Source organism: Uloborus diversus, chromosome 3 (assembly GCF_026930045.1).
Source record: "Uloborus diversus isolate 005 chromosome 3, Udiv.v.3.1, whole genome shotgun sequence".
In the NCBI taxonomy this organism is placed as follows: Eukaryota; Metazoa; Arthropoda; class Arachnida; order Araneae; family Uloboridae; genus Uloborus; species Uloborus diversus.
In genome coordinates, this window is record NC_072733.1 from 194,487,373 (window position 1) to 194,509,228 (window position 21,856).

The 21,856-nt window shown below is 31.3% G+C and overlaps 1 protein-coding gene across 1 annotated transcript in view; it reads right to left on the reverse strand.

Moving 5' to 3' along the window:
- Window positions 1-21,856, reverse strand: part of LOC129219112 (tyrosine-protein kinase HTK16-like) — a 79,992-nt gene that overhangs the window by 21,628 nt on the left and 36,508 nt on the right. The window contains exons 7-11 of the mRNA XM_054853432.1: window positions 16,723-16,790; window positions 15,071-15,208; window positions 9,422-9,539; window positions 6,476-6,513; window positions 3,288-3,423 (exon numbers count right to left, since the gene is read on the reverse strand). Coding sequence (XP_054709407.1) covers window positions 3,288-3,423; window positions 6,476-6,513; window positions 9,422-9,539; window positions 15,071-15,208; window positions 16,723-16,790 — 498 coding nt within the window. The remainder of the gene's footprint in view (window positions 1-3,287; window positions 3,424-6,475; window positions 6,514-9,421; window positions 9,540-15,070; window positions 15,209-16,722; window positions 16,791-21,856) is intronic.

Consider the following 21,856-nt stretch of genomic DNA (forward strand, 5'->3'; position numbering starts at 1 on the left):
CTAAACCAATTCGTCTAGATTCCGCAATATGGCTCCGAAAGAAATGAAAGTTGATATGATGAGACTGACACACACACCCACACATAATATCCAAACCAAAACGGATTTCCTCTTATCAGCTTTTTGTGTCAATGATGTCGATAATAAAGGACTATTGACTCGTCTACATTGACGTATTATGAGTTTTCTAAATTCTTGTAGCTCTGTTAAACGGTGCAAAAATTGAGCAAACTTCAAAGTAGTAGAAAAGCTATCATTATTTTGAATTTTTTACTTAAAATATAAACTTTGTAAATATAATTAACAACAATATTAAAATGCACAAAATCTTTAAAAAATATCACTTATTTGTACAAATTTTAGTTCAAACACTTTAATTTGCCCAAAGCAAGACAGGGATTTCATATTTGCTGGTTGGTACAATTTTCTACCATTGAAAGTAAAAGTGAATTTACAATACGAAACAAAGATAAAAACAACTTTTTAAAAGCATGTTTAAATCAAATACACCGTTACAATTATGATACAATTTTAAAACTTTTTTGAAATTACTAAAATACATGCAAAACTTGCATTTTATTTTTTAATGGAAGAGGAATGCTGTTGGAGTTATCATTTATTCAAGTTTTGAGCCTATTAATGCGTCCATTTTTAACAATGATGCAGAAATAATATTTTTTTCTGTCTCCATGGTTATATACTATGTAAAATATTATAATTTTGTTCCCAGTAGGTATATTTTTGTATCAAACAGCATTAATGGGTTAAAAGACAAAGAAAAAAATAATTACTATTGAAAAGTTTCCATAATATGAACTTGTTTGGATTATGTAACACCTGATAATGGTCCTCCACTCTTACTTTACTCATGCAGCCCAACTCTAAATTTCTCCAAAGATCATTTTTGCTGATTGAAGTACATTTAAAAATATCTTTAAGCCTTATTTCAAAATTGATAAAAATTCGGATTTTCCCATCATTTGATAAAAAGTAAGTGCGCCCCATCTGCCATCATTTTTGAGACCTGAAACAGAAGGTAATGAAGGGAACTTTGTAAGTTGTTCTGTAATAAAGAAAAAATTTAATTGAACTTTAATTGAATCAATAAATAGAGCACATTTTTAAAATAAGTTCATTCCGCAAAAGCATGCTTTTCATTTAACATTTTATAATCGATGAAAGCTATGTGTCGATTCACTTACAAAGCGAAAGTATAATAATGTGTATAATGTGCATGCAACAAGCTGTGTTGTTTACTTTATTAAAATAATGTAAATAATTACTTGTACAATAAAATGTTTATTTGATTGTACCGAGTACAAAATTATGTACTTCTTACCAAAAAGAATTTTTTTTTTTCAATTTTTCCTGAAAGTAGTCAGAATAAATCAATTTTTCAGGCAGTGAGTATGAACCAGATTATTCAGGTTACAACAATGAAGCCACTGCAAAACTAAATGAAGCCTCTGAACAAATAATGATTTTGTCATTATAGTTAAAAAACAACCTACTTTGTAACTGGTAACAATAAAAGCAGTTGTTGCCATTCCTTTCATAATGCATGCATATAGTTTGTAGGTCATATTGCTAAACATTCTTCTAATGTTTTGAAAAGCTTTCGTTGATTATAAAACATTTAATGGAATGCTTATGCCAACTGCTTTTATTTAATTAATTTACTCTGCATTTTAATTTAATTAAAAGTTATCTTACATTTTTCTTAATTGCAGAACAACTTAAAGGGTCCTTCAAATCTATCTGCTTGGGCTGATGTAGGGGTCTCTTTAAAAAGATGGCAGATGGAACATATTTCCTTTTTTTTCTTCAAAAGAGAAAAAAACCAGGACCTCTGTCAATTTTGAAATTATTTTCAAAGAATTTTAAAATCTGCTTTAATCAGCAAAAATAATCTTTTAAGAGAAATCTAGAGTTGTACTAGATTAGTAATGTAAGAGTAGAGGACCGTTGTCAGGTGTTAAGCAATCCAAACGAAATCACGCTATGAAAACTTTTCAACAGTAATTCAATTTTTTTTTTGGCTTTAAATGCTTTAAAAAAAAAAAAAAGCAAAATAAGGCTGTTAAAAATGCTTTTTGAACTACTCCTTTTGTTATTATTCTTAATATCTAGTATATTTTAAATCCAAAATGTTTTTCCTTTTTTTTTTTGTCAACTGAGAAACGAAGGCTTTGCACAATTATTTTCCAAAGTGAGCAGCTTTTTAACGATTTAAGATTGATACAAATCAAATTTTATGCTTTGACATTCCATTATCAATTGTTCTGAAAAAATTTTAAGCTTTTTTTTAAGCTCAAAAACGATTTAAAGTTATAGAAAACTTGTATTCGAAGTGAGTTTTCCGCAAAGCAAAATTTATTTTTTTATTTCAATGCAACAAAAAATACCCTTCTAGTTTTTTCTACATAGCAAGAAAATGATTTAAATGTTCTACAAAAAAATGATGTAGATCTTAGTTAGTACTCTGGAGATATGACATATTCCCAATTGAAAAAAACATAAAAACTGACTTTTAGATAACCCGTGTGGTGACACCCCACTATTCACAGAATGCTTTCTGTTGTTTATACTTAAAGAGAAAAGTATTCGCTTGAAATTGATACCTAATTTTGCTCAGATGGTTGGAAAAAAAAGAAATTAGGGGGAATTTTCTAAAATCATACCAAAAAGAAGACTCCGAAAAGTGATTAAAAATCAAAAACTTTGTGGAAAAAATCCAAAGCGCAATTTTCATTCAAAAAATCTAAAAAAAGTTAATTTGAGCTCATCTCATGTCATTGGTATCTAGTCCAAAAAAAAAAGAAATAATAGACAAAATCTGAGACATGACCGCACAATCGAGCTGTAACAATAAGAGGATAGCGAACTAATTGGTCCATTTTCTGACCAAGCGAGTATGGCAAAAGAATCGCAATTTTAACGTTTAAACTCAAGTTTTATCCTGTAAAGCCTTTTGCCATGCAATTTTCAAATCCTTAATATGTTCAAATCGTTGCGGCAAAAGAAGTGGTCTTTTGCCATTAAACAAAATGTTTTATCATGCAATTGGTTTTGCCATACTCGCTTGAAATTCAGACCGTGAGCCTCAGTATAGAAGAATGGGAAGTTCTCTCTCCTTTAAATGTTATAACTCAATGGACCGCACATGGCAAAAGGCGATAGAAAGTGAAATGACCCAGTTGGGACTTTTTTGCACTTATAACTACAGCAGCAAAAAATATCTCACAAGTACAGGAAAAACAGAACTTTTAACTTTGAGAAATATTTACCTAATTTTAAAGATTCTCGTCGAATCAGATTCGGCCTTGAAATAGGATCTATTTTTCTCACTTTAGGTGGTGTTTTTTTCTCTCTATACACTACATTTGCAGCAACGTTGTTATAGATAAGATTTTCAACATCTTTCTAAAACAAAAGAGAAGAACTATCAAGAAGTAGAAAATACCAAAATACAGTAGAACCTCTCAATAAGGGACACTAATGGGACCAGACATTTTGTCCCTTAAATAGAGGTGTCCCCTCTTTGAAAGTATTTTAGTTTATGCAAGAAATGTGTTAACTCAATTTTTTTATGAACTTAGACTATTGACGGTTAGGATTAAATACTATACATTTTTCATACACAACTAAATAAAATTTACACTTAATAATTTTGTTTAAGTTTTTATTATTTTATTAATTATAATTGAGTCCAAAATTTGGTAATCCAAAATTTTTGCAGCATAAAGAATTATTTTGAAGTAATTCATTGCATGAATTTGCTCCATGTCACGTAATTTACAATGCAAGACATTGTGAATTACAATTAGTGTTCACATACAATTATTATATAAAAAGCTACTCAGTTTGTGCCCTCTCCTTTGGCTCTGAGCCTACTTGAATAAGTATCTTGATGGGCAAATTGTGCATGTAACTTTAAGCAAGACTTTTACAATATATACTTGTTTCTTTAACATATGTTAATGTTAAACTCTCCTCAATTAATTTTTAGAGGAAAAGTAAAACTTGAATCCCAGTAAATTCACTCTTTCTTATGCACTTGAACATAATTTTTTGTAATTTCTTTCTCTGTGACTGTCCCTTAAATAGAGTGTCCCTTAATTAGAGGCAAACACAAGGAGGTCCCTATTCAAAGGGGCCCGGACCAGAAAAAATGTCCCTTAAGGGAGGTTCTACTACATCATTGTATTATTATTATAGATAATTTTACTAGAACTAACAAGAGAAAGTACAGTACGAAGAAACAAAGGAATACTCTTACTATTTCAGACAAATTTACTGCAATTACAAATACTTTCTATACAGCTATTATAGTTACATAACATTTGATTCAGCAACTTAGCTTCGCTTTGAGTAAAATCATTATAAATTGACTGTTTGAAAAGCTATTTTACTATGTCATCTCAAAACAGCATTGGGTCATTAATTAAAATTGCTTGTTGATTTACTTTACACATATGTGTTAAAAACAAAATCAACTGTTCCGTAATTTGAATAGAATCATAATAAAATTAATGATCACAGATTGATATTGACACAGGACTGAACATCATTAACTAATGAAATGAAGGAAAATATTGAAATAGTTATTAACAAAGTAGTAATCTTTGATGACATAAGAGGAAGCAAGGGCTTTCCCCTGAACATTTTTTAAAATTAGAAACCTAAAAGTTTTAGGCTCTCTTTGTAAAAGCTTTGCAAAATTTAAAATCTTGAAAAATTCAGATTTTAAACTGTAAGTTCTAGCCTCATGGGGGGGAGGGGGGCGCTACAGCTCCCTTAGACTGGGAACAAAGTAAAATATAAGACTTAATTTGAACGTAATAACTTCAGATTAAAAAACCTCAGTAGTAGGACAAAACTATTCCTTCAAGTCTTTCCATGGCGTTGCAATTCACATTGTAATATGTTCAAAGTTTTGACCAAATATGAGAAGGGACTGCAGTTCCCTTAGCCCCTCCCACCAACCTTAATGAAAAATTTTATCCTGGCTTTTTCGAATTGCTAGCTTGGATATTGATTATCATTTTTTTACACTTCGGGTGGCAGAATGCCTTACAAAAGTTCCATTAAACTTAGATCAAGCCTTTTGTCTGGCCAGTACAGTAATTGCACAAAACAAGCATCAAGCAATGATTTTGAAGTTTGAGAAACATGTAATTAGACATTATTCTGTTGGAACAAATTGCTTAAACTCGTAACTAACATTGTTTTTGGTTTAAAATTTTTTTCCAGTACATTAACATTATTCTCAGAATTCATTCTGCTTTGCAATAAAAATATTGGTAGTTTCTGTCCGTTACGAAGCTTTCTCAGACGATTACTGAGCCGCCTCCAAATGTACGCTTTGAGATTTTTTTCCCTCAGAGTGATTGTACCAGAAGTTGCAAAAAAATCCAGTCCATCCTAATTAAACTCTTTCTCATCAAAAAAGATTACATCATCCCACATTTTACCCATACCAACCCATGTTTTACAAGCCCCACCCTTGGTTTCTTATGAACTTTTTAGAGTCAGTCGTGACCTTATACATAGTTTCAGATCATGAAAAGTTTTCTCTTTTTGGGAGGCAGGTTGAACAGTTTGAGCTTTGCATTGTAACTTGAATTCTTATCTAATATTCATTGATGTTTGTTTCCTGAAGCAAGCTCGCCTTATTATCATGTTTCACATGTACAGAAACAGAGGATTTCTTACCTGTTTGTCTTTGTGGTCCTTATATACCAGGAATTTTGAGAAAGCTTTAAATGACCAATCTCTATTTATTCAGATTTGTTGCTATTTGATGAATAGTAAGTCATGAAGTTTTCAAGCAACCACTTTCCATTTCTCAAATTCTTAAAGTTTAGTATCCAATGGCATGATTAAAAATAGAATGTGACATCCCCAATCGCTTACTAAGCATTTATATCGCTATGTAGTGCAGTGTGCAGAACAAAAAATAAGCAAATTTTCTTTTTAGAACACACACATTAAATTGTCCTTATAAATTTGCCCATATAACAGAGATGTCTAAATTCAAACTTCATTCTATGAATACGAAAATCCTATGTATTCCCATTAAAATTGCGTAAAAGTAATTCTAATAAAATAAAAAAAAATTACCGTTAGTTTCCACTTATAAAATTTGCATAACTTTCCAACCAAATGCAGCCAAGATTTGAGGATTTTTCTTTTGTTGTTATAATTTTGGCCACCACTGCAGAAGGGGGAATACTTAGTATGCTCATTTTGGTCTCATAAGGCATAGATTAAAACGTTTTCTAGCTTTCCACCAATTACATCCATATTCAATTCCCCAACTACTTTTCTCCACCTCTTAGCTTTTAGCTTTAGGTTAACTTTCCAACCATTGGGCTAAATGTATCACAAGGAAGAATTTTTAATATATCACAAGGAAGAACTTTAAGAAAGCCAGCAATAGAATAATATTAACATACATTCTATTTTAACTTACGTCTTTTGAATTTGAAGGAATATCCAATGACTCAGTCCCTATGAAAGGAAAAAAAAAATTAAAAGCTATTAGCAATGTTTGAAATGTGGAAGATGGAAGAAACTCTGATTTCAATGCAATGAAATAACATGAGCAGAAATTGAATAAAATATTGGACAAAAAAATTTCATAAGTAATATTGATATTTGATTGCAGCATGCATGTCATAATGAACTTAAGTTAAAAATTACAAGTAAAAAGATTTGATTTATATTAGCTAATTTATCTAAGAAGCACTGAAATTCACAGTTAAAATGCTACTGATACTAATCAGATTTTGAGCATAGTATCAGGGAACAAATTTGATGCAACTAAAGTAATTATTTTAAGGAGGTTTGGTTATTCTCACAGAGGCGACAAATCAAATGGAATCATTCGCAACTAATCTGTTTTGAACACGAATCACACTCAACAACTGCAGGCAGATGTTAACAACTTGCGAACAATCTCTTAGGCATGCTAGAGAATAATTGAAAATTCAGCTCAATAGGTCAATAATATTTTTTCAAGCTTTTATGATAATCAACTGGATTATTTTTATGAGTTGGTATTTTTAATTGTTTACCAAATTTTGAAAGTTATAAGTTCCTATCTTTTGCCTATGCAAAGTGGGAAATTAATTGCTTTAAATGTTTATATTTCTTCTAGTTTTTATATTTGTATTTTAATGGTTCTCTTGTACACTGCCGAGTTTACTGCAAGTTTGATAGGGTTTGACAGAAAACGCTGCATGTTACGAGCCAAAAACATGTGAACAAAATCAATATTTTAAAATACATGCTTGTATCTTCTTAAATAAAAGTGGCACTTTCACAAAAACATATAAAATTAATGTACATTTTAAGTAAACTAATTATTCAGATTTACAGCTTATATCCCCTGCTATTTAGGATGAAAAATGATTAAAAAACAGTTTTAGTTTCTTAAATTTATTGCTAGTCCCCCTAATTGCATGGGTGATTAATTTTTTTATTGAAATATGTCAACTGCTGCATACTTTTTATGTGACAAAAGTTACAGAACAATTGAAGAGTTTACTTTCAAAAAGGAATATCCACTATTGGAAAAACAATTTTTTTTTCGTTTTCAGAATCTATAATGAAAGCCCTATCGATCCATGAATTTCTTTCTTCTCAAAGTAGTTTATACTTACTGTTAAAAAATGCATAAACATTGGTTTAACCACCTAAACGGTGTACATCCATCCCCTTATTTCTTGCCAGATCTTTTACAGCAAAGTGGAACTTATTCCTTTTTTGCCAGAACCCTCTCTTTCACTTTCAGATCAAAAGGTCACATATCTAAATTCAAATTTGCTACTTCTAACTCAAAAGTAGTTCCCAAATAAAATAGCCAAATGAGACACTGGCTGAGCATTTCAAATCAAGCATACTACCTATCCGTATTAAGAGGTTGTAACACCCTGTGCCTTGTGTAAGTCTGTTATCAGTTAGGCAAGCACAACCTCAAATTGTGATTGCTAAATTAATATTAAATAATTAATATTACTGTTGAGTTGTGATTAATTAAAAAAATTGTGATCTATTAATACCTACAACGTTGTTATTTGAATCAACCTGGGTGGTTTTATTTTTCATACTTGATTGGATTGAAGGTCCCCCTTTTTTTTCGGAATGTTCAATGAAATGAATAAAGTAAGTAGGGAGGAATAAAAGCAGAGTTAAAAAATATATATTAAAAAAATTTGAATATTTTGTTTCAATCTAATTAATTTTATTTCTGAACAAAATGCATGCTTTTTTGCAAAGGGATGATATCCACTGTTTTACACCAAAAAAAAAAAAAAATGTACCCAAAATGAAATTGGCAATTTCGGTTTGGTAAAATTGAGGACAAACTACTAGACTTATGCCAATAGACAGTTGTTATTCTACCAAAACATTGTGAGAAATTCAAAATTCTAACAGTTAGTGTTTGTGTGTAAAAACCTTTTATTTTTCATTTTCCCAAAAATATATAAAACTTGGTATCATTCGTTTTGAAAGTAAACTTCTCAATTGGTCTCTTATTTCTCTAGAAATTCTTTAAAATATGAATTTTTGAAAGTAGCCCAACACTTTTGGAAAAACAGTGTAGTACTAATTTCAAATGCTTTTTTATTTATTTATTCAATCATTTTTATGATTTTGGAGGGGCAGGGATTAGAAAAAGAAAGATGTTTATTTTGCTTCAATATGATCTGTAATCCTTTCTATCTATGATTATTTTCTATTGTGATTAAAAGAAGTTATCCCATAGAAAAAATGTATAAAATACGAATTATATTACATTGAGATAAGTTTATTATATTTTGACATAAAAAAAACATTCCTTCACAAAAATAAAAGCGCTTTCAAAATTATACCTTACATGACTATGTAACTTTCATGAAATATAGAAACTCTTAATGATTTGAAAGTATTAGCAAACAATTCTTAGTGCAAAAGCAGAATTCATGCAAATAATGCACATTGCTGAAAGTGCTCCCATGGATAGGGAAGTTATTTACTGTCTAGAACTGAACATCTCTACATGTTCACTATTCTGACTTCCACCATAAATGCAAAACTTAAAACTGAAACTTTTTCTATATGATAGAAGATCAAAGGCCATATTTTTAAAAGTTTGCTAAAGTCATGCACTTTGCAAATCAGAAAAAAGTACAAAATATAATGTTTTCACCCTCACATAAACATTTTATTATTACTCTCTTCTAAATATTTCAAGTTCCTTCTTATTTTCTCATCAAATTGATGAGAAAATCTTCTTCCATAGTAAGAGTTTTTTTAAACTCACATAATGTTAGTTCACATCACAGAAACATCCTCCCAAATTATAAGTATTTTTTTTTCATTGATTTTGCTATTAGATCACTGAAAGTATTAATTTTTCTAAACAAAGTAATACCTGGAGGAATTGGTTGCACTAAATTTGTTGGAAGCCCATCTGCCATGTTACTATAGTGTTCAACAAGGTGGTCTAAAGAGTCCAAATAGGGACCATCATCAATAAAATAGAAAGTTTCCTGCAAAAAAAAATATATATATATATCTATATATATATAATTACAGTAACAAATGTGGAAAAAAAAATTCAGTATTTCTACAAAAAAATTAGATGAATACAATAACAAAATGTACTATCCTAAAACATTTTAAAAAGAAGTCAATAAGAATATATCCAAATGCTAAGATAATAAACTTTGAACCCCTCCATCCAATTTTTCTCGACAATACCCGGAATTTTACAACCAACGTCTGTAATTACAACTTTCCATGGGTACAGCAGTGACTACTTACTTTTTACTTATTGTACTTGGGACAGGAAGAAGATCTTCCGTAAATCTTTTGATGCAGATCAGAGAAAACGACTATTTTAATCTTTAAAATTTTTTTATTTAAGAGAAGTATCAAATTATTTTAAAATATCTTTCATTTAAAAAAATTAGTATTTTCGAACATGTATTATATTTCAATACTGATTAAATTACTGACTTTCATTGTTATCTTCAAATTGTTTTTTCAAGTTGGTAAAATATAAATTTTGTTCACATGCATAAATATACATTCAATCCTTGATAGCTTAAATCTTGGTGTCTTGACTTTTCTGATTTTTAAAATATTTTTTTTTTCCTCTCATACATTCTATTTTTCCAAAGTTAACGTTGTTTAGTACACATTTTCAATTTTGAGCTCATGATGACAAGAAATTGTATTATTTCGCTTGGATTCAATTTTCTTTTTTCATTGGTTTCCTTGTTCCAAAATGTGCAAGAATGTGCACTTTGTTTCCATTCTAGTTCACGGGCCTCAAGAATTTTCAACATTCTGATCTCTCTGTACAGGTCACATATCTATATGCAGTGGCATAGCTAGTGTTTGCCGCCCAGGGCGGTTCCTCAATTTGCTATCCTTTTGGCAATACATTAAACTGTCAAAGGTGTTTACAATAAAACTAGAAACTCAACTCAAGAAGAAAACGAGCTGATGTGTGCATCACATGACTTCCTTTTACTCCAATTTAATGTCATTTTCCCACTATTGGCAATTTTAATGTGATTCAATAGTTTACTCTCTAATTATCACCAACACTGGTCAAATTGAAACCACATTTAAAATTTAAAAGAAAAAAAAATCGCCAAATTTGTCACCAAGTTAGCGACAAAACGTAGCAACCAAAAGACTGGCGATATATCGCCAAGTGACGATATATCGCCAAGTGTCCGCTAAATTATAAAACCACTTGGGTTTACATCGAAATTAACAATGATTTCCCCCCAAAAAGGGGCAAAAGACCCCCTTAGGAGCATCCGAATGCAACTAAAAGGGAAGGTGCACAACTAGACCCCACAAGGAGTAAACGTACCAAATTTAAACTTTCTAGGCCATACTGTTTTTGAGTTATGTGAGATACAACCACACATACGCACATACATACATACATACGTACATACACACGTCACGAGAAAGCTCGTTGTAATTAACTCGGGGATCGTCAAAATGGATAATTTGGGAGTCTGTACGTTCCTAGGCATATATCCACGTGTGGTCAAGTCAAAAAAAAAAAAAAAACCTAACGTTCATTTGGGGGTGAGCAAAATAGAAATTAAGGCTGATTTTTGAGTGAAAATTTTTTCTCGAATACAATACTTACTTTTTTTGTAAAAGTAAGTAAAAAAGAGACAAAGTTAAATTCCATATTCTTGCAAAAGAAAAAAAAGGGGGGGGGAGGGGGGGAGTGGGGACCAAACTTGGAAAACGTTGCTAAATTTAGGTAAAAAATTGCAAATTTAGGCAATTTTTAGCTGCGTTAAGGGAAAGGGCGGGTTGGAGTTTGCTCCTAGTTTTTTTTTTAATTAAAGTTTCTTTTACTGTTTTTTTTTTGACTTTAGAGCGTTGGAGGCACTGCAAGGAAGCTTTCTGAAATTAGTTTGAAAATGCAAGCTTAGACTATTTTGGAGACGTTAAGGAAATTGGGATTGTTTGGAGACTTAGATCAAAAATTTTAAGGATTGAACTATGCAATTTTATGCTATCTTTGGCAATGCAATTGTAAGCATATTCAAACGCAGTTGAAGGAGCTAAGGAAGAGAGGAGCGCTGAGATTTTTTATTCAAATATTTTCAAAATTGAATTCCAGGGGAATTTTGGGTAGGTAGGAGAAGGTTCGGGCACTTTTTTTTTTTTTTTGGAAATTTTTCGGCACCAAACATTCAAAGTTGCTAACTTTGCACCAAAAATGTTGCAAAGTCAGGCGGCTCTTCTCTTGGAAGTTTTCTGTATTTGACATCTGACTTCAGACTTTGCTTGATAATGCTAGGAGGAAGAAGGGGCAGAGGGAGGTTCACCTCCCAAAATTTTTCCTGAAGCTTAAGTCCATTTTAAGCTATCTTTGGGAAGGAAGAGTTAGGGGGCTCTCGCACTGAAATTTCTAATTACGAAATTTTATACTATCTTTACAGGCGTTAGGGAAAGGAGTGAGGAGTTCCCTATATCAGAAATTTTTTGAAATCCAAGTTTTAGAAACGTAGTTTTAATCTTTGAAGACATAAGGTGAGAAGGAGGGGGGGGGGGGGCGCTATTGTGGGGAGGGGCTTTTCTTCCAGGACATTTTTTGAAATTTAAAGCCTAAACATGTACTTTTAAGCTGTGTTTGCTAATGTTGGAGGAAAAGGCAGGCATCAGGCTCTTTCCAGAAATTTTTCGACATTGAGGTTTTAAAAAGTAAATCCGAGCTATTGATGGTAATATTAGGAAAAGGGATGAGAAGATCAAGAGCTCTCCCGCCAGAAAACATATTTTGAAGCTTTGTTTTGCTGTGTCAGGCAACAGAGTGGAAGTAGGAGATGTCCCAAACTGCAAATTATTTTAAACTTAATAAATTAAAACGCAAGACTATGGTTGGCCAAGTTAAGAGATCAAACGAAATGTTGAAAAATGATGATTGCTTACCTTCTAAAAGGAGCCAACAAGAATCGGAGTGGAAAAAATCTTACTTTTTAAAAATGTACTCCAGATAAAACCTGTTAAAAGGAGAAGCCTGGAAAGGAGACAAGAGGAGTAAAGAAAGCTTAACTTTGCTACTTTAAATGGGACTCACTACTGCTGCTGATGATTGGAAAATCAGAATACCCAAAATGATTTTCTGGCATAAAATCTTTCCCTCTTGCTTATGATTCTAATCGTAGAGTTTCAATGATGCATAATTTTTTTTGAAAATTGGCTAAAACAATTAGAAATGAAGAGGAAAAGAGAATGAAAAAATTGTGTTGCTTATTGATAACTGCAAAGGTCATGGAACCACCCCAAATTTAGATTATAGGAAGGTTGAATTTCTTCCTCCGAACACAACATTTAAACAACAACCTCCCGTTCAAAGGACCATTCAAAGCTTTAAAATAAACTAAACCAAACCCTGTGGCACGATAGCCTGCGAGGGCCAAGGTCTACTGTGCCCAACTCAGTTTTCCTGACCAGGGGCTCTGGGGTGCAAGGCAGATGTTCTGGTTAGGTGGTCAGCCTAATGTGGAACCCCCGTGTTTGGTTCCCAAGTACACTTGGTACTCATTTTATCGACCCACTGAAGGGCTGAACAACCGAGTCAACCATGCCCGACCCGGGAATAGAACCCGGGGCCTGTGACCTGGGAGTGCGAAGCACTACCACTGAGCCACAGGGTTTCTTAAAATAAACTATCAAAATCTAATTGTGAAACACTTTGGCTAAAAGTGAAAGAGAAAAGTTATCAGGAGTGAGCCTTTTGAAAGCCACGGAAATGACAGATATAGCATGGAATGGAGTCATTTCATTAACCTTTTCAAATTGCTCTGAGTAAGCTTGATTTGTTAAGAATGTAGAGAATGCCACAACTGCAAACAATGATGAAATGGTAAAAAGTGTGAGCGAAAGATTGGGGATTACTTTCAGAATGGATAAAGAAATAGAATTTTAAAACTGAATGTTGATGATAAAGTAGAAGTGCAAGGTCATTGGAAAGACCATCAAATTCTTTCTCAAGTTACTGGTGGTGATGTATTTTACGAAGATGATGAGGAAGAAGAGATATGTATATTTTACCATAAAAACAACAAAAAAAGAAGCTTAATCTACTGCTGATGTGTTGAGATCGAATTTTCTCAAATCATATCCAAAATGACAGGAGATTTTTAGAGCTACCCCCCCCCCCCCGTAGACGAATGTGAAAGTGGCTCAGCTTTAACACAATCCAGCATAGATTCTGTTTTTAATGATAAAATGTATACGCAAGTACTTAATTTATAAACTACTCTTGTTTTCAAAGAGGCTTTTTTTTTTTGCATATCATTATTTTATTCCCCTAGCTATCAACAACAATGGAATTTCAATTTTTTCACTGAAACTTTATTTAAGCTTTTTTTATTTAAGCTTACTGCTTAAACTCAAGCTTTGTTTTCAATTGACGAGTTGAGCTGCACCATTGCTGTGAACTCTCACTGGTGTGTTAAACTATTTTAGCAGCCAGTTAGTTGGTAAACTCAGCTTCAATGAAAGAACATCTCCCTTACGCTCAGTCACTGACTATTCAAGATTGATGAGCCCATTACAAGGACGAAACTGCAGCCTCTGGATGTAATAACCACGCATTCAGTAATTCGCATAAATGTTATATTACCAGGAATCAAAGGGAAGCACAAAATATGACTTTTTTTAGAAAAATATAGGAAAAAAGGGGAATCGAATCTAAACAGCAAGTTGTTAAGTTTTGCATATAAAATATTGAAAAATTATGTTTTTTGTGTTAATCATTCATACAAAATTATAATACTTTTCAAATCTTTATGTTTTTCTCCTGCTATCACAATAAAGTTACTCAATATTTATCACAAAAAAAAAACCGATATTTAATAATATTAATTTAAGTAAAAGAACTCAACTGCAATTTAAAATTGAAAACATAGAAAAAAATTACTCATAGCTGTTGGTTGCATAACATGCATTTAAGTTCAGATTTCAATAGCGTGTGGTTTTGTCTTCAATCGTGACTGGAGTCTATGAAATGTGTTTGTTAAATCCTTTTCAGTTTATCCTTACATAAGTTTGTTTTTAGAACTAAATTACAGCTGAGCGTCCAAGTTTCTTTTTTTTGGCCTTTCATTTCTCTCAGATTTTTATTTTCTTTTTGTTCTATGGATTGTGCTGTTTTGTAATAATTAAATCATTTCTTTATTTATGCTTCATTTTGTTCCTTGGACTTTTCCTGAGTCCGTTTTTTCAGTTTGAGAATAGCAAACTCTTATTTGGTTTATGTCCTTTTTTTTTGCAATGCTCATGCTAACAAGAATGACCCTTGGCCAAGGGAGAAAGTCAGAACAACCTTTACAAGTCTCGTCAAATGAGGAAATGATGCAGCTCTACACTTCCATTTTTGAGTTTAAAGATAAAATAAAAATATTTATCAATTACGTTCAATTTCTACTTTAAGTAACACACACACACAAAAGAAAAAGCAGCTTTTTTTTCAAAATATATAGGCTCTGCACCTGATGTAAAGCTGTAATACCAAAAACTATATTTATACCTTACGTTGAATTTCATAATTGAATGGATGAGAATTATGCACCACAGACAGCACATAGATGTCTTTTCGCCTTGAACTACGACGAACTAAAAACATTCCATCTTTTAACCCTTCAGAGCGAAAAAGAGACATTGCTTTCTGCAAAAAGAGACAAGATTTTATACATTAGTACTGCAAGTCAAGAATTATGTTTAGATTCGAAAAGTAGGACAAAATTGAACTTTATTTATTGTATATTTAGCATCCTAGTTGTAATTACTTCATTGAAATATGCATACAGATGCAAAAAGTAAATACAAAAAGCCTCCATTCAATATTTCTGTACATCATCAAATAACGCACCTGAAGGTACGAACATTATTATTTTATTTATTTATTTTTAAGTTTGGTGCTGAAAATTTGCACAGCATCATCTGTGATGTTTAATATCAAAACAGTCTGCAATATTAACAAATTTGCATTATATGTTAGCTATTAACTTTCTAATATGAAAGTTAATTCAAAAAAAAATAAAAAAGCTCAGTGCACACAAATAAATAATCATGGGAATGATTTAATATACCATTTATTTAAGTCTTATGTGGTGCAATTAGTGCTGCATTTTGCTTTCAAATTAATTTTAGCGAACAACTACAGACATCATAAAAAATCAGTCATTAACCCTTTCCCTGTCCAATTTTAAAAAATTGCTGTTGTTATCCTGTGTTGGGCTATGTTCAACATAGAACTGCAAAGGTTTAAAGACAGACTAAATAGCCACTCTTAACCTGCTATATAACTTTCACACAATGATTTTGAGCTTATTAAGTTCAGAAAAAATCAATTGGGTGGAATCAGATGAAACCTTTCATAAAGATAGATACATGTAGGGGGGTTTATCAAAAAAAATATTGATCTTGTAAAAGAAAAAAAACGAATAACATTATATACCCTCAGCATTATACCCTCACTTAAGTGTCATTTCCTCAGTAGTGACAGAATGAGGAATTCAGTAAAAGTGATTCCTAGTAGTTATACCTAACTGATATTTGAGTTTATTTGCAGACAAATATTCTCACATAAGAAATGCACTGACAATCATTCAGTGTTTATGCATTATTTTACTTTAATCTTCTTTAAAATCAGATGTGAAGGAATGACAGATGTAAAAACAGTTTTCTGGTTTTATGCTTTCATTTAGATTTCAAGTAAATTTCCGACAAATTAAAGACGCAAATATGCTGCAATATTTCTCTGGGATTTCAGTTGTAAATTGCAACACTTTTTGTTAAATAAGATTATTTTGTTGTAATTCTGGGAAGGAAATCGACTGTTATGAAGGAATGACACTAACTGCTTTAAAATAATTACGTGAACTAATTTTTTATGAAAATTTAATTTCAAATGTCACACTTAAATTTCAATCCCTAAAAGTACATATGAGTCATAAAACATTCGTAAATTATTACAGGGACATGAAAATAACTGTTTCTGTGAGAATGACTCTTATAATCCTCTCCAGTTACATTTTGTGATCTCTTTGTATTTACCAGGAGGAAAATGCTTTTACTAAAAATGGACCTCAAAGGGTTGATTTCAATGGACATACCTCTCTGAAAACTAAGAAAATGCTTTTTTTAAAATTAAAATTCAGAAAAAGAAAAACTACTCACTTCTCGATCTAGATCCTCATGAAACCATTCCGATCTTGAAGAAGTGGGAGGGGCAGCTACATAGTTTTCTAAAGTAATAAAGCACAACATAAAAATTTAGCAAGGAATCTTTCATGACTTTCATACAGTTGTAATGCATACAAAGAAATGTGTTAAAAGAAACACCAACTAATAACTGATAACAACATGCATATTATAATGCAAGCTTCTTTGAATAAAATGAACTCTATTCACATGACGTCACTTACAAGTCACTGAGGGTACTGAAGCAGGCAGAAATCCGACTATCCGGTGTTCATTAACAAATACATTTTTTCAGCTTAATAACTCTATTTCTATTTAAAAGAGAGGTCTTTTGAAAATTTTCACTAATTGCTATAAAAGAATGATGAACAGTTCATTTGGTACGCAATACTTTCTTTATAATTGCATTTTCCTCATTTTAAGCTTCATGGCTCCTCATAAGAAAATAGATGAAAACTCATTCTCTTTTTATTTAACCCTCTTCTGAACACTCTTAATGCAATTGTATGAGACTGTCTAAGTCCTACACATTTCTTCATGTATATAACGTCTATTGGTTATTTAATAAAACGAGTTTCTATAGCACTACTGACACCGAATACTGAATCAAAATATTTCAAACAAAAATTTAAACTGACCCTTGCTACACCATGGGCAGGATCTACTGACATTTTTGTAAAGCATGTTTACTTCTTTGTTTAAATTTCAAAAACATATACCAATACATTCATAAGAGGATTTTAACAATTAAATTATTTAAAGTAACACAGTACAAGATTTGACTATATTATCTATTGATGGGGCCAGTGATTACTGGTAGTAATTCAGAGGGGCACATTAACTTCTCACTTACCAGAATCTTTTAAAATATCTTTACATGCAGTCTTAAGTTAATGTTACATTTTTCAAAAGTAACGAATAATCTTCAAGCATATGTGCTACTGCTTATACATGGAATAAAAAAGAGAGAGAAAAAAACAGAATAAAAAATACAAAATTGCAAATATCTGCCTTAGCAAAATGCCAAGAGTAAAACATCAAGCTACAAGCATCAATCGAAACTAATTCCATTAGGAACCAAATTACTTGACAATAATATAATTTAAGCTAAGATAAAATTTCACTAACTTAAGCAATTATAATGCATAATAGAGAATAAAAACCACTCAAATAGAAAAAGTTGAAAAACCTCCAAGAAAACATTGAATAAAAAAGCAGCATTACAAAAACAATAATAAATAAATAAAGCAAAATAAAATACAAGAAAGAAAGAGAGAAAGGGAGAAGAGAGAGGACTAGAAAAGAATGAAGGGTCATTCCATGTCAAGTGATCCAAAATTTCAGAAATTTTTTCACATTTTTGTATTTCTTTGAAATTTGGCACATCGATTGTACCCTTCAAGGTAATCAAAAGTCCAAATTTTTAGATTTTTATCTCTTTTAAGTTTTGATTTATGAGACTTTGATTTTTAGAGAAACCCTCTTTTTTTCATGGATGCTTGAACATAAAATGGGCGATAACTCAGCATCAAATCTAGATAGAAAGATTTGGTAAAAAGAATTTTAAAGTACATTAGTTGCTGTTTAATATGACATGTAACATGACTAATTTTGTAAAAATTTTCATTTTTAAAAATTTAAATTTAAATTAAAAATTTAAAATTCTCAAAAACATATAATGATTTTTAAAAAATCCTAAACATTTTTCTGTATTTTATCTTTATTTGAAAAATTTCAAGTTGGGCTCTCAATGGGATCATATTTTTATGAATTTTTTAATAAAATTTGATTTAAGAAATAATGATATTTTTCAGATTCTATTTAGTTAAATATGGGATTCTCTTACTGGTGATGGTCAAATGCATAGTAAGTAAACATAACTATGCTTGAAATGAACTGGCATAAACTTCTACATTAGTAATCCCCCCCCCCCACCACCAGCACAACCACTTATAATATTTTTTTGTTTAAAGTTTTCAAAACGTAAAAAAATAAAATAAAATAATAAAAATGAATAGTAAATTATTCAAATGTGGTAAATGTTCTTCTTTAAAACAACACGAAGTATATCCCCCCACCCCCCACCCAAACATACGATTAACACTGTACTAATATCACCCAATATGCTTTTTTTTTCTGACAAAGTTTCTTTTTAGGACATAACTTCACTAAGTGTACTTGATTAATTCAATATCTAATAAGAAAAGTTATGATTCATTTCATCCCCTAACCCAGCACCAACCTTCAATTTCAGAAGGAGGTAAGAAATAGTTTGCCCCAAGAACATAGCAAAATAATGTTTCCCCCATGTTGTTTTAATGTTTTTCCTTTCTTTTCACACAAAACTACAAATAAATCAAAGTATCAGATCCTATGTCTGTCCATACATAACTGTCTTTCTACAACATCTGGAGTGCAGCTGTTTTTTCTTTTCTTTATTGCTCGGTTTCTTTATAATTTCTGTTGTGATGGAGAGTAATGCAACAAGATCTATCTATACATTAAAAGTAGTTATAGATCAAACAAATTTTGCTCTTTTGAGCATAACCTTCCATATTGTTAAGCTTCATTCAAGATTGCTCCGATCCCCCCACCCTCCATCACTCTACCATCCCACTTTCCAAAAAAAAAAAAGCTGCAAATGAGTGTGGTTCTATTCAGTGATATTCCTATCGATTTTTCTGAGGGTATACTCCCATTATGCACAATATGTGTACATTTCATGTACATAATATGTCTAAAAAATGTTTGAGAGCATACAGCGTATATAGAGTATACCCCTGGTTCTATTTGTCTCTTAAAGTTTTCCCAACTTTTAGTGTTTGTGATTTCCCTCCCCACCATTTATGAACCTCAGTCATTTCTGATGTTTGGCAACGTTTTTTATGATTAGTACTCTTAGGTACCAGCTTTTTTTCCTTTTTTTTTTTAATTTTGAAAACTGTTTTGAAAAAAAAAAAAAAGATAAAAAGTGGTGGTGTGGTGGGGGGGGGGGGATGCTTACCAATCTACAAGTTCATACTAGTTTATTTCAAGCATATTCATGTTTATTTACTACTCTTACTTAATCCTATTGATTCAAATTTTATTAAAAAATTCATAAAAATATGATCCCATTGAGATCCCAGCTTGAAATTTTCCACAAATGAAGAAAAAATACACAAAACTTTTTGGGAATGAAAAAAAAAATCATTATATGTTTTCTGAAAAATTCGAACTTTTAATTTAAATTTAAATTTTTAAAAATGAAAATTTTTACAAAATTAATCATGTTGCATATCATATTAAACAGCAATGAATGTATTTCAAAATGCTTTTTACCAAATCTTTCTATCTATATTTGGTGCTGAGTTATTTTCCATTTTATGTTCAAGCATTCATGAAAAAAGGAGCGTTTTTTTTTTAAATCAGTCTCATAAATCAAAAAATAAAAGAGATAAAAACCTAAAAATTTGGACTTTTGATTACCTTGAAGAGTACAATGGATGAGACAAATTTCAAAGAAATACAAAAATGTGAAGAAAAAACTGGATCATTTTAAATGGAATGACCCTGAAGTAAATTAAAATGCATTCCAAAAATAATAAAGAAATAAATATTGTGTCAATTCAGATGAAAATGGTTTGAAACTCTCAGAAGTGCAAGGAAGCTCATTGTTTTGTGTCCTTTTTTTTTATTTGGGGGAAGAAAAAAACATTGAAAATTAAAGAACAGAAGTTATTGTTTTTCATAAAAGGGAATAACATGATAAATAAATACCAATGAGTTTTTGAAGGAGTGGATGCACACAGTTTTTAAAAAGTTTAAGACTTTACATAATAATAATATTTTTGAATACACAATTCAATGCAACTAAAGTACAGTTCCCATAAGCAATTATTTGGTAATGTACACTCCCCCTCTCACATTATTTATTTTAAATGTATGTTACTGCTGTCTTCCTATTTTACTGTATCATTTAATGCAGTAGTGCAATAGTGGTTTATCTATGACAGGGGGATTTAAAAAATCGGTTGAGATAACCTACATGAAGAAGGAAACGAAGAGGCTCTGTTATGGGGCCCATATGTAAAATTGTAAGGGGGGGGGGCTCAGATATTTTAACCATGGTTCAGCTAATATTTTCCATATGAAAACCAATTTCAGGACAGATTAGAGTCATTAAAATTGGACATTTTTAATTACTTATTCATTAATGGCTGGAGAAGAAATGTTTTTACATTTTCGCAAAGAAAAAAATGCTAAAAACAAGGAAGTCCTAATTTCTAAGGGAGGCTCGAGCCCCCCTTGCCCCCCAATATGGGCGCCCTTGGGCTCTGTACGTAAAATATCACAGCATGCAACGCCCACCCATGATGTCACTTTTACATACGCAACAAAACCAGCTCTCTTTGCCCTCTTTACTGTACAAAAAAGTTGTCTGCTAAAATGCGAATGCACAGTAAATTAATAGCGTGATTTTGCTGGCACAATTCTTTCGTATGTACGTAAAAGTCAAAAACAAAGATGGCTGCTGGATTCGCCGCTCGTTGAGTTTTGTGAAACTTGCTGAACTATTGGAACTCATTGAAGGAAATATGTTTACAAATCATCACACGTGTTGGATATTTTAGATGTAAGGTTTGTCAAACTTTTTAAATTGATCAAAAAAAAGTGATTAATGTCACAGAAGTGAAACATTGTTTACTGTCTGTAGAGGATTACCAGTTGTTGCATATTTGCTAGTACTTTTGTCGTCATTCTGCAAATAATACATCATTTTTAATTCTTAGCGTTCTTTTATATTTATCGATAAGAGTAAAGTAAAAGATCTTGCACCATGGCCAATGAAAACTGCTGTTTATTTTGTTCAAACCGATTCATTTTTTCGACAGGTAAGTGTGTCATTCCATTTTAAATCAAGCAGTAAATAAATAAAATTCTCAAGCTGACCATCTGAGATTTTACACAATTGATCTTACATAATGGATCAGTAATTAATTTCTGAAATTCGTTGAATAACTTTTTATCTTGCTAGCAGTGTTTAAAAAGGAAAATGCCCTACTCAAGGTTCAATTTCACTTCAGCGTTGAATAATAGCTCATTTGAAAGAAAACTATGCGCCTTACTT